Source organism: Phalacrocorax aristotelis, chromosome 5 (genome assembly GCF_949628215.1).
Source record: "Phalacrocorax aristotelis chromosome 5, bGulAri2.1, whole genome shotgun sequence".
NCBI classification, from domain to species: domain Eukaryota; kingdom Metazoa; phylum Chordata; class Aves; order Suliformes; family Phalacrocoracidae; genus Phalacrocorax; species Phalacrocorax aristotelis.
The window spans coordinates 64,503,496-64,517,524 of NC_134280.1; the positions used below are offsets into that span (position 1 = coordinate 64,503,496).

General features: G+C 40.3%; 1 protein-coding gene across 1 annotated transcript in view; it reads left to right on the top strand.

Annotated features, from left to right (window-relative positions):
- LGR4 (leucine rich repeat containing G protein-coupled receptor 4) overlaps positions 1–13,138 on the top strand; it is an 81,140-nt gene extending 68,002 nt beyond the window's left edge. The window contains exons 11-18 of the mRNA XM_075094942.1: positions 373–444; positions 2,026–2,091; positions 3,164–3,235; positions 4,222–4,293; positions 4,595–4,720; positions 6,100–6,221; positions 6,829–6,903; positions 9,907–13,138. Of these exons, the coding sequence (XP_074951043.1) occupies positions 373–444; positions 2,026–2,091; positions 3,164–3,235; positions 4,222–4,293; positions 4,595–4,720; positions 6,100–6,221; positions 6,829–6,903; positions 9,907–11,183 (1,882 nt within the window). The 3' untranslated portion in view covers positions 11,184–13,138. The remainder of the gene's footprint in view (positions 1–372; positions 445–2,025; positions 2,092–3,163; positions 3,236–4,221; positions 4,294–4,594; positions 4,721–6,099; positions 6,222–6,828; positions 6,904–9,906) is intronic.
- The last annotated feature ends 891 nt before the right edge of the window (positions 13,139–14,029 follow it).

Sequence of the window (14,029 nt, forward strand, 5' to 3'; positions counted from 1 at the left end):
TTGCCTCTTGTGAAGTGGTTGAAATATGATTAGTGGATATGGAGAGCAGCTGGATATATGCTCTCTTCCTCTCAATAATGTCATTATATAGCTTTCCTTGCTGTCACACCTGGGTGCCTCTTAATTTTTTTTTTTTTAATAGGGTAAGCTGACAACAGCCTATGAAAAGGCCATTGACACTAACTCCCCTCTCACAAACCTGAAAAATAGAAAAGTTGGCCTCTTCCAAAAAGTAAAAATAAAAATTGGTGGGTGAATCTAGCACCCCGATAGCTGAGACACCATCCTTATTCCGCTCTTGCATATGCTTGTTATGCCATCTACCATCAACAATGCAAACATTCATACATGGGTTGTTTTGTTTTTTCACAGAACTCTAACAGGGACCAAGATAAACAGTATTCCTGATAATTTATGCCAAGAGCAGAAGGTGCTACGAACTTTGTAAGGATACACATTGTGCTCCTATTTCTGTCTGCATCAGAATGTTTTAAAAGAAACTTAAATCTAATTTATAGCAAAAGTATTACTTAGAATTGCTCATCCTAGTAGCTCTGTCAGACGACAGGTTGGAAAGCTGATCCTGGTTTCTTGGTTCTTCAAATCAAGATTCATGGCAGAGTTGATGTAATGCCTTATATTCCTGAAACAGGGTCCCCTTTATAGGGGGACACTGTATTTCTTTGATATTTTATAAGAGATATGTAAGGTGGTGCTGCAGAGCAGTCTTTGCATCTTCAAATTCACTCTGCCACCATTCATTCTTAACACAACAGTACCCATCTACATTCAGAGGTTAAGGAGGAGTTCAGTTATAGCGCTTTGACTTTATGTTGGGGAACACAGGAGAGAACATGAGAAACCAAGAGAAATGGAGATGAGGATTAGGAAGAGGATAGTAATACAAAGGCAAGACAGAAAAAGCAGTAAGGGTGTATTAAGATAAATGCAAAAAACCACCAAACTGGAAAACGAAACCACTGTGGGGAAGAGGCAAAGCCGTGTTTACAAAGGATACATGGAGGAAAAATGGGAACAAAAGCAAGTGCTGAAAAATGGAGGAGAAAAATATGTTCTGTTTTAGAGAAGAAAAACTAGGGAAAAAGAATGACGAAGCAGTACTTATTTTCAAATGGCAGCTTATCTTTTGAACAGAAATTTAAAGATTGCTTGCAAGTTTCTCGTCTCTTTTGGCAGGTAGTATCACAGGGAAATCTGAACTTCCTCAAAGTGCTAAATAAAAATTTGCACCAAATACCTGAGTTGCATACCATCTATCGAGTTTATTCTAAAAAAGCAGATTAACAATAACCCCTTTTAGATTACAACTCTCAGAATTCAGGGAATTTTTACAGTATGGTTTTGGGGTATGCATATTTCCAGATGAAGAGCTGGAAGCAGTGCCTATAGAATCAATAACGTTGTTTGGGAGGGATCTCAGCTGCTAAAGCCACTGCAAAGGCATGGCCTGTTTCTCCATTACTTTTAAATTACAGAACACTAGTTTCAGTTGTTAACATTTGCCAAATAGAGAGTTTGGGGATTAATTTTTTTAACGCTTGCTTGCTTTACATCACTGGTTGAATATTTCAGGAAAGTAAAAAAAAAAAAAAATTGTTCACCAAATTCGAGACAAAAAGGGGGAGAGAGATAGAAATGTAGTTTTTAAAAGGGTTACATGGATAGAGTGAATAAAAGGCAATGAATCAATGTTTTTACAGTTATATAGATAGCCTTATTTCTGCTATTCACTGACTGCTGCAAGCTTGACATTGCACTTATGTCCTTCTGTGGTTTTGGGTGTATATAATATGTATAATCGAATTGGAGCTAGTTAGGGTGACTGTGGAGAGATCACACTGTGACTCCATTCAGCGTTTTCTCTAAACTGCCCTTAGTTTTTCCGCAGAATGTTACTAACAGGAAGACACTTCTGCCAATCCATTTAATGGTTACAAGTGATGAGAATGTTTTGATTAGAAAACAGTTGAACTAAGCACCTTTCTCCCATTTTCTGTCTTGAAGGGACTTGTCTTATAACAATATAAAGGACCTCCCAAGCTTTAAGGGCTGCCATTCCTTGGAAGAAATGTAAGTAGAACTACATGTTGTTTATTACCCCCTTAGTATGCTGAGTCCGAGTCTCTAGAAACTTTTGCTTCGTGTTTGATCATAAGTTTCTGAGATTAAGGACAGAGAGAGAGATTGTGACCATCTCACGTGAGGAGTGTGCTGGGCAGAGAATTCAACCACTTATGTTTTCCTCAATTAGCTAAAGTTTAATTGTTCCTATGGCACAAAAAAGAATGAAGGACATCTTAATCCTGCGTTTCATAGTAGTATTGCCATACGCATAAATGGCATGAGCGTTTATGGTTTTTCCTTCGTACCTCTTACCTCTTCCACTCATCTTCAGTTCCCTCCAACCATCAGCCTATGCTTGTGTAAAATATTTTTTTCTCTAGTCCCTCTAAGACACATTCAAAACTCATTGGCTCTTCCTTACTTCATTGCTTTAAAGCTTAAGCAGAATTTTCAGACCCTACACAATTTTTTTGCCTGCATATGTTCCTACTTTTTCTACTGCTTGCAAGCTTCTTTCCCCTTAACCAGCGTGGGGCTAATAGACTTCTCACAGGCCTTTGCTGTTAGGCTTTTGGACGTCTTCAGGCTCATTGTAGACATGATTCATTGTAAAGGGAGCTAGTGAACTGGAAGTATAATTTGCCCATTAGCTCTTCTCAACACTTTCCTTTTATAAATCCGTATTTCAAGAAGTAGAAGTGCACCCAGCGTAAGAATAGGGCCTAAAGATTCCTTCAGAATTAAGTAGATGTGTTTTAAATCTCAGTGTGACTCTTCAAAGTTGACAAAGTGTTACTTTTAGCTTGGAAATAATTCAGTGTACATTAACAGTCTCTTCTGAATTAAATGAATTGGGATTGGGCAGAGGTGACACGAAAGAGCTTCATGGTTGTATTAACATGGCTAATGCGAAGTGCAGAGCAGGTACTTAATTAAGCAGTTTGCCTACAAGGGGCATGAGAAAAATCTTGCCTTTGGTAAGGCTAAATCTATGTATTAGCAGGCACCGAGCTATCCCTTGGTTTGAAGTCAGCCCGGTTTGCCAATAAAGTTCTGTTTCTGCTTCTTCACTTTGCAGTTCCTTACAGCATAATCAAATCCATGAAATCACAAAGGATACCTTTCAAGGACTGTCCTCCCTCCGTATCCTGTAAGTGTGTGTAGCTAAATACCGACTAAAACAAGATAATGTGGTTGATTCCCATGTAAACGATGTCGGGGTTTGGTGTTATGAATATGATTGATGGCAAAAGGCCAGGTATGCTGGATCTTAAGGTGAAGCAAACCATGTACAAGAGATATTAGCAGCAGCCAGTTTCAGTCCTGCTCTTCCTATTCTCCATTTTGTTTTTCTAGCCTATAAAGATATTTTTATATATATATATGTTCATATATGTATGTACATATATATGTATGTATATATGGAGATTAAAAAATGAGATTGTTTTTCCACTATTTTGCATTTCACTGCTACTATATTGTTCTATTATATAGTATTTATTGGAGAGATCCTATCTGTTTTCCTCAGGAGGATCAGACCAGTAAACAAAATTATCCCCTCCCCTTACATCTCTAGCTCTATGAAGATTATATAGGAACATTGAAATTATCAGGAAGATAAAAATCCACAAATTGACGGGTGTTTTAAAAGGAATGCCATAATATAAGTCATGGTGGTCCAGCAGGAGCTGTATCTGGATTTTGAAATCCAACACAGCAGATGCCCTTCTGCTAGTTCTTTTGTTGTCTTCCCGACCCCTGCTGACGTGCCCTGCTGCAGCCGCGGTTGTCACCGAAGGGATTGTCCTGGCACCTTCAGCCTGGGCATGGGTAGTGCCAGAGCTGGGCTCTGCCTTGGGAGCACAGGCTGAGCTGCCAGCAAAAGGAAGGGGAAGGGGGCAGGAATGGGAGATGGATTCTGCTTTGGGGATGAGGCGAAGTGGGATACAGCTGCCTTACCAAGGGATTTGGCTGCTACTGCGCCTGGCTCACTGGGGAGACGGGAGACGGGAGTGTTGTTTGGCTGTTCTGTCAAAGGCATCATGTATTTGCCACCCTAGCTTTTTTCTCAGTACAGTGGCTGTTACAAAGTGTTGATGAAACTGCTAAAATAATCTCATCTGGCGTTCACTGCAGTGACCTCAGTAGAAATCGGATCCATCAGATCCATGAGGAAGCTTTCGCCACTGTTGGAGCTATTGTTAACCTGTAAGTAGGCTATTCTGTGCAGCAACCTCCTCTCTCTATCATTAAACTGCTGAGAAAGTGATTGTTTTTAGCTTAAAACTGGTATGTGCCTGTCATGTTTCATCTCTGGAGATCACAAAACCTTTCACTAGCTGAACGTATGCAGGGCAGACTTCTTTAAAGTGCCAGCTGCACTGACAGGTATTTGCTAGGCCACAGCCTCGGTGTGAGACTGAAAAAGCCTTCCTACTCCAATGAAGCATATGCTGTAGGATCTTCAAGCTTACTTTGTTGTAACGCTGTCTTAATACTCACATTTCAGAGACCTAAGTTTCAACGAACTCACTTCAGTTCCGACGGAAGGATTGAGTGGACTGAACCAGCTTAAACTTGCAGGGAATTCTGAGTTGAAAGAAGCTTTGGCAGCAAAGAATTTTGCAAAGCTCCGGTACGTTGGTAAATAACACACAGAGTGCCTCTCTTATTTTGACAGTAACAACCACATGAAAATAAATGAAGCCAGTTTAGATAATAGTCATGACAAATGATCTGCTGAGTCCTGTAGGGCCTAATGTTGGCATATATAAAAGAGCATCTGACTGTTCTGGTATAGAAGCCATTTGCAGACAATTTTCTTGGAACGTTTTATATTTTTCCTTCATGTTTCAGGCAAATATCATCTGACTTTGGAGTAGTGGTTTGGGTGGATTCCATTTGTTATTGAACTGAGCGCATTTGTCTTTCAGAGTGTGGAAAATGGGAGCACACATGCAGGTGTCTGATTTCATAATCACCACGCGTTATACATATGCTGTTTGTTCTTGGAGGCAATGATAAGAGTAACAGTAATCATTCAAATGGAACCCGGTACTGATTTCAGTGGGAGTGGATCAGACAGTGATTAACTGCTTTGCATTCTCAAAGATCTTTCTGCACATTAATATTTCAGTCCTCAAGAAGCAGTTAGAAATAGTTTCCCATATAGTCTGATGGAGAAAATGGAGATGAAGATACTGTTAATCTGTCTAAGGTCAGCAAAGGAATCTGTGTTAGGTCTCCGCAGTCCCATGGAAACAGCAGATTGGGTTTTAGGTTTTGATCTGTGTTTGAGAACTAATGCGTTGTGGGGTCCTTTAGGCTGACATTCCTCCTAAATATTTACAAGAACAGAATTCAGGGACAATACTATGGATGGTTGATCCTGTTGCCTTGAATCAGGAAAATTAGCTGGTCTGCTATTATTTAATTGTTTATGTGGACTTTTTAAAACTCTGTATGCTGCTGTACTTCTTCTCTACCAGGATTAATAGCGTGCACCATTTCTGCCAAACATACAAAAAGTCAATAGCAAAAAAAAAAAAAAAAAATCTTATTTTGGGGCCACGAAATGAATATTGAAAAGGGAAGATACATTTTTAACACCGTGGTCATCTGGGAATTAACTTTCTTAGGAAACAGTTACTCTTTAATTAACTTCATGAATTGGTTTTCAGTTTAATTTGTACAGCAACGCCACAAACACTGATCAGAATTTGTTTTGTATATGGAATAGAAAGAGCAGTAAAGAGAGCTAAACATCACAGATTTCTCTCTGTGCTCCTTGCAGCAGACAAGACTTGGGTGCATCACCTGTCCTTTATCGCAGTGCAGAAGTTCATCAGAAATGGTTACAACCGATCCAATTTGAAATAGCTTTTTATTAGCAACCGTGACAAACAGAAGCCTCGGTTTTTAGCACTGAATTGTGCCACTTAAATATTTTTAGTAGATAGTAATCTTAACTCAGATCACGATGGGTCACACTCTGTTTTTCTGCCTGTATTTCAGGTCACTCTCTGTACCATATGCTTACCAGTGCTGTGCATTTTGGGGTTGTGATTCTTATTTAAACTCTAACGCTGAAGATTCCAGTCACCAAGATCAAGGTACCTTGACGGACCGTGAGAAGGGTAAGTGTTTCATTGTACTAAACCAGCAGTAATATTTTGGGCCAGACAAGACTGAATAACAGCGTATGTTGTCTTTGAATAAGGAAATTTGGAAAATGTAAATCTTTACAGGGATACAAAAGCTGTCTCTGAAAGAGCTTAGTGGCTGCTTACAGATAGGCACTGCCTACAGATTTGCCTGTTCAAGGGAAAAAATAATTTTTAAAAAATATTCTAAACTGTCAGTTTTGTTTCTGTCATTTTCTGCCAGCATGAAAACGTTTTATGGTTCACAGTATTTCAAACTTCCTGTTCAGAAGTGGCTTGTCCTTCCACTGTCTGCTTCAAGGCCCATAGATCTTTCCCTGGTGATGAAAGATGTTGCTGCTTTGTCATAAAGCATTGTGAGTGGCTGGGACAGGCAGTAGTAACTCACGCTGCTGCAGCGATTTCCAGCCTTACGTCGTGGCAAACCAGAACATCTCCACTTGTTAAAGGCTTGAACATTGGTGGAGTGTTAGGTCTTTGATCTTTCAAAGGACTACTTCCATCCTAGGCAGCTTGACTGCATTTCACTTTTTCTTTCCTTCCTACAACTAACCTGTTTTTCATTTTTACTTGGATACAGCTGATGCAGATGTTCTAAGAAATGAGGAAAATGAGGAATTGGGACAGACTATTATTCACTGTACACCAGCAACAGGTAAATCTTATAATGTGCTTTAGCCACATTGCGAACTTCAGGCGCGGTGTTATGCAAATAGCCGCCTGCAGAATTACATGTTTTGTTCCTCGTAGTCATTCTGTACACAGAAGATTAAATTCTACAATGCTTGGGTGAAACTTCATTTGACGTCAGTGTTGTTTTGGCTGAGCAATCGCAAAGATTTACCTGAGCTTTAGACATACCAGCACTATATTGGAGAAGTAAGCATAAACAGAACGTACAAGACTAATACTTTTATTTGGAGCTTGCTGAGTTTAACGCACTGCTCCGTAATTCTGCGTTACTCTTGCCAAAGAGACGTCTGTGGAGCAGACTGTATGAATGCTTATCTGTTTCAGTGAGAAGTCAGCCTGTGCTTTAAAAGCTCAACTCAAATTGCTGTCATTGGTGGTTTTAACTAAGCCTGATGTCTTTGGGGGAGAGAGGAGGAGGAATGCTCACATGATCTGTTCCCCAGCCCTGCTATAGCCACATTAATTGACGGTAAAGGGCTGTTAGAAGTAGCTGGAGCAGGCAGTAGCATCTTAAACTGCTACAGATATTTGTGCAATGAGAAGTGCTACTGGCATAGCAGAACTACTCCGATTCAGGCTTGAACAGTCCAGGAGTGTTGAAAGTCTTTGATCTTGCAAACAAATATTTTCATTCTAGGCAGCTTCGTTGCTGCCCTTCTGCTTATCTTCCTCGTACTGTGAACTTCCACACGTGGTTCCACTCAGCTCCTAAAGCGCTTGCTGTGGTGGTGCATCCTACTTCCTTGCCTTTGCCATGGGCTCTCCAGAGGATTCCTTTAGTACATCTTGTACCCTCCTATTCACGTAACCAGGAACACATAGATAGGGGGAACCAAATGCTTCCAGTGAAGTTACTTCTGGATGAACAGGGATTTCCCAAGTCTCCTTCATTCTCTTTTCCTAAACTGGTGTTTTATGTCCATTACAGAAATCTGTTTGCTCTTCATCTTTTGGGCTAGCTCCAGCTTCAGTGTGTAGAATATCACAAGGATTTCTTGATCACGGCCAAAAAAAATTGTGGCCAGCAAGTCAAATATGTTATTAATGTAACTGTACGTGATCTGAGAATTAATTTGACCAATGCTGCTTATTTGCTTTTGATCTCCTGTTCACAGAGTAAGAGTTAAGATGGTTACATGGGTTAAATCTTTAAAGTCTTTAGCTCTCCCTTTTTGCCCATGCCAGAGATGCTGTAGCTCTAAAACAAATTAAGAGCTTGTTTTACAAGTTCACAGTTTGCCTTGTTTTTCACCACTCCCTCCCATACTAACAACTTGTTTTCTATGCCATGCTGTCGTCTGGTCATAAGTAGGACACTCCACCCACCATGTAAGTTCTGAATCATTGCTCATCTCGTAGATCCACTTTCCACTTTGCCTAATGGCAGGAATGGATTGCTGAACAGTGGCGTTCAAGCAGCATAGCACTGAAAGCTGCGAAACTCACTCTTCTGAGCATGACTTTCTCCCTTTGGGCTGGGAATATTAGTGTGAGAGGAGGGTAACTTTTAACTCCGAGGATAGTTAGACCTTGGGAGAAAGACAGGAAAGTGTGGTGGGTTTTGTTTGACTGAAGATACCTCACCGTACAGCTGCTAGAAAACAGGCTTCAAATTGATTTTGGAAGCACAGCATTGACATTTTAAATTTCCTAAGTAGGAAGTTGTTTTTATTTTTAAGTAGATTCAGCTTAGCAGGTATTGTGTCATATGAATGTGCTGTACAAATAATTATTCTGGTAAGGATGCCTTACTCGGGAATACCTGCAAAAAAAGGGATTTTACTGGTGCGATAATCCAGTTGGCACCAGAAATGAAGCCTGCTTGTTTAAACAAACAAAAAGATTCTTTTTCGACTTGTCAGTTCAGTAATTTCTAGAAGTTGCTTTAGGCCTTGGGAGATTTTTGCGCTGACATTTAATTGTTCTCTGCAGTTGCTCCAGCCCGCATTAGGGGTGGGTTGTACTTACCTCTCACCTGCCTCAAGGGAGGGCATGAGCCGCGCTGAGCCAGGAGTCCTGGGCTGAATCTGGCTCAGAAGCTCCAGCCCGAGGTGGTAGCACAGCTTGGCATTTTTCTGCTCTGCCTTCGGCTCCCAGAGTGCTCGGCTGCGGGGAGAGATCCACAGCTATTGTGTTTCGGACAATTAGCAGTGCCTAATGGGAATGTAGGAGAGGTTAAACTCTTCTAATTGTTACTTAAAATCAGTAGGATTTCCCTATGGAATAAATAGCAATTAGAAGGATTAGAAGGGTAAGCAGGAGTGACCTTTTTTCCTTGTCTCGCCTCATATTATTTTGCTTGCTGGATGCTTTGTATTATTTAAGCTTTTTTAAGTGGCAGAAGAAAACAACAAAAAAGTCATCTTCCCTGTATAACTTTCTAAGCTCACAGTGCCTTTCAGTGACGAGGGTGGGGGAGAGGGCTTGTGATGAATTCCTGTCCCTATTAAAGCTGATAAATTGAATTTGTCAGCTGTTCTACAGATGTTTCCTTGTGACCAAAAGTTACTCCGGAAGGCATGTTTGTGAATAATTTTTTGAGAGAACATGTTACTTTTTAAAAAAATCCTTTCCCCTTACAAGTCGGTTGTGGACATTTGCTTTTATTTTGTTACCAACTTTTTTTATGAAGAATGAAATCTAAAGAAAATAAGAAGTATTTAGGTGGCACTAATAAAAGCTATTTTGAGTAGCTAAAAGGTAATTAAGTTTGTTTAGTTAGCTTGTTTGTACACAGTATTCTCAAGTGACCATTCATTGCAGTAATTATTATTTCAGGCATAATTAATTAGTAAATAGCTTCAGCCGAATAGTTCACTTGCAGCTGACCTATTTAGCAGTTCAGCTGTGTACTCTATTCATGAATTAATGAGGACTGCTCTTGTAATACCTTTTGAAAATCTTGCTTATTAAGGCCCAATTTTTTTTCCTAAATTGGTTGTCCTTCTGTTTTTTTTTCTTCTAGGTGCTTTTAAGCCTTGTGAATATTTATTGGGCAGCTGGATGATTCGACTTACTGTCTGGTTTATTTTTTTGGTTGCTTTGTTCTTCAACCTGCTTGTCATGTTAACAATATTTGCATCCTGTACTCCATTGCCATCTTCCAAACTGTTTATAGGCCTGATTTCTGTCTCTAACTTATTTATGGGAGTCTATACTGGTATTTTAACTTTCTTGGACGCTGTCTCTTGGGGAAGATTTGCTGAATTTGGCGTATGGTGGGAGACTGGCAGTGGTTGCAGAGTTGCTGGGTTTCTTGCAGTCTTTTCGTCAGAAAGTGCCATTTTTTTCCTGATGTTGGCAGCTGTTGAACGGAGCTTCTCTGCGAAGGAGATCATTAAAAAGGGGAAAAGCAATCGCCAAAAACAATTTCAAATTGCGGCAGTTTTTGCTTTCCTGTGTGCTGTGGTAGCGGGATGCTTACCACTTTTTTATAAAGCGGAGTACTCGGCATCACCCCTTTGCTTGCCCTTCCCCACTGGAGAAACACCTTCGTTAGGTTTCACAGTAACTTTAGTGCTCCTGAATTCATTAGCATTTTTGCTAATGGCTGTGATCTACACTAAACTGTATTGCAACTTGGAAAAAGAGGACCTCTCTGAAAACTCGCAGTCCAGCATGATTAAGCATGTCGCTTGGCTAATCTTCACGAACTGCATCTTTTTCTGCCCTGTTGCGTTTTTCTCATTTGCACCGTTGATCACTGCGATTTCTATCAGCCCTGAAATCATGAAGTCTGTTACTTTGATATTTTTCCCATTGCCTGCTTGCCTGAATCCAGTTCTGTACGTATTCTTCAACCCAAAGTTCAAGGAAGACTGGAAGTTGCTCAGGCGCCATATGACCAGGAAGAACGGAGCTGTAGCAATTGCCGTCAACGCTCAAGGGGGCTGCGTGACGCAGGACTTTTACTACGACTGTGGCGTGTACACCCATTTGCAGGGTAACATCGCCGTGTGTGAATGTTGCGAATCGCTCCTTTTATCCAAGCCCATGCCCTGTAAACATTTAATAAAATCACACAGCTGCCCCGCGCTGGCAGTGGTGCCTTGCCAAAGGCCGGACGGCTACTGGTCGGACTGCGGCACCCAGTCAGCCCACTCCGACTACGCGGACGAGGACGACTCCTTCGTGTCGGACAGCTCAGACCAAGTGCAGGCCTGCGGCCGTGCGTGTTTCTACCAAAGCCGAGGATTCCCTTTGGTGCGTTATGCCTACAACATACCAAGAATTAAAGACTGAAAAGGCTTTTTGCCATCAGCTGTTCTAATAAAGAGGTATAATGCTTCGCAGACTGTTGCCTGTTTTGACCTTTCGAGCAGGAAGCACTTTTGTAATCGTTGTTTAGTGTCATTTGTAAAGAAGGGAAGTGGGCAGTAACTTCTTGAGCCATACGTTTAAAAATAATTAAACAAATAAATCAGTTGCCCTGACTGTAAATAATTGGTAAACCAAATTTGTTACCCAATATTTTTACTCTTTCCACGCAATAGTGGTTTCTTTTATACAGTTTTTTACATGCTAATGGTGTGTTTCCACATTGTACTCCAGTTGTACTTTGCTTCTGCTGTTGGCGAGGTAAGTCCTGTCGATTTTCTTTTTTTTTTTTTGCCAAAGCACAGTATAAAGGACAGCTGTTTGATATTAAAGAGATTATTTTTAAATGTGACTTTTCTACAATTAAGCAAAAAACTCTTGCTAGCTTTGTATAGCGTATTCAGCATTGAATCTCAGGATGAATTTTACTGCAGGGCCAAAAAAGGGATTAATTCTCCCATACCTAACTGTGACAGCAATATAGGAATACCATGTTTGTTTTGTATTTCAAGCCAACGTTCAATTTTAAGAAAAGGCTTTGTTACAATAAAGCACTTGTAATCCACACTATCTGTAGACTATGAAATAAGCGTATTAACAGCTGTCAGGAACGATAGGGTTGAACACATTTTTCCAGGGATGATGCATTACTTCAGGTGAACCACAGCACCTTTCTTCAGTTCTACGCGGTCGGGTCACACTGTTGAAAGGAATGTCGGTGCATCGGCGGGGTGTTAGCAGTGCTGACGATGCAAACAGCTCATGTCTTTGCAGAAAGGCTGGCTAATACTCTGCAGCCTGTGGAATGTTACAGCACCCCAATAATATCGACAAATAGACAAAACAGAAAGCAATTTTGCAATAAAAGCATTTTTGCCAATTATTTTACTGAGAGTGAAGTACACTGTGCAAAGTCACTGATTTTCATGTAAATCAGTGGATCATTTTTAAACCATTTAAGTCCTGAGACACAAATGATTGAAGTACAATCAGTGATCCATTTATCTACATTTAGTTTGAAATCCAATTGATACAAAGTTACGAAAGCATGATTAAGTAATTATGCATGTTTCTCGAACAATATGCTAAATCAAGAGCAAATCCACTGCCATCCCAGTTACTCCGGAGACATTCTCGTTAAGATTTAAAGCTAGATTGCTGTTTTGAGAATTAAACTGTATATACTGTTCATACAATGAATTTTTATCTTTGTATTGTAAATTATTTGATAGAACACATGATGGGAAATGTGGCTTCAGTTCATTTTGTTAATTAAAGCTACCTCCTAAACAATAGTGGCTGCCAGTAGCAGAATGTTTAAAATGTGGTTTATATACTTTTTGCATTGTAAATAGACGTGGTTGTATATTGTCACTGTAATAAAAACAGAATCCTTGTATATCAAAATCATGTAGTTTGTACAAAGTATGGGAGGATTATTTACTGTATGCTGTTAATTTTGTAAGCCAAAATATTCATGTGTAAAAACAAGAGAAGAAAACCAACCCAGAGTTGTTAATTCTTATATTTACACTCACGAATATTACACCCGCAATTAGCATAGAACGTTACACTGAAAGCAAATAAAGGGTACATGAATATTGATTGTTATTTATCTCTGTTTTTCAAAAGTTGAGGCTGAAAATGCTGCACCTGTAAAATTACTGAGCATAAATAACGTGTGATCAACCCTCCACTACATGTGGTGAGAGTTTCAGGAAAGAATTGCTGGCAAAGTAAGAAAAGTTGCCAATTTTAGAAGTGGATTTATGATCTCGGACTGATGCTGACTCTTGGCATGCGAAAGGTTAAAACCTTCAGAGAAGTGTTTTCCCTCTTATAAAGCAATCTCTTTAATAAAGACATTATTACATATTGTATTTGAGTTGAAATCTTTTTAGTATGGCTTGGAAAATCATATAGATGATGATTTTGGTTTTGATACTGTTTCCAAGTTGGGGGGGCTTTTTAGCGATAGTTTTGTAAGAGTCCCCATCTGTTCCACACGCCTGTTGGCCAGCCAGGCAGAGGTAATGAGAATAGTTCTTACAGGAATACTTCTCAAAAAGGACAATAAATGTCGGGTGCTATGTCATAATCGATGGGGAAGGAAATCCAACTATCAATTTCAAACAATATTATTGAGTATGGATTTATTTATTCTTCCATTTTACAAGTTAGCCGTCACTGAAATGCTATTAACCTGGTCAGATGCGATTCATTTGGAGTTCCAGTGTGTAATTTATACATCAATACGTTTTTCAAGTTACAGTTAAAGCTAACGGCTAATTTTTAATGCAGTCAGCCCAGTGTCTTCCAGCACACGCAGGATTTATCTCCTGGTAGAGGTGAAAGAACACAGGCACTGGCTGCTAAAATCAACCCGCCAAGAAGCCATGCTGCAAAACTTGCCTGTCTCAGCATCACCACATGCCCAACACCTGTGCACGATCACATAAGGAGGACCCAGGGAAGTCCAGCCACCAGGTACTTAATGCCTCCTTTGTCGAGTCTTTGCTGGGTAAGCTGATCTCGGTAGCAGGGCATAATGTTTGGATGTTCACAGCTGCAATAGGAAAGCCATCCACTGAGAACTTGCTCCCTCTCCTCCCCGCTCCCAACAGCGGTATCAGATATGAGGGGAGAGCTTGCCTTAAGGCCGTGCTGTGTTAGCAGCGTGTGTGGTTTCAGAGCTGTTGCCCAGGCAGCCGTCTCCTCAGCTAAGCAAAGCTTCCCATGTTCAGGTTTGGTACTCGAACAACTGAAACTTC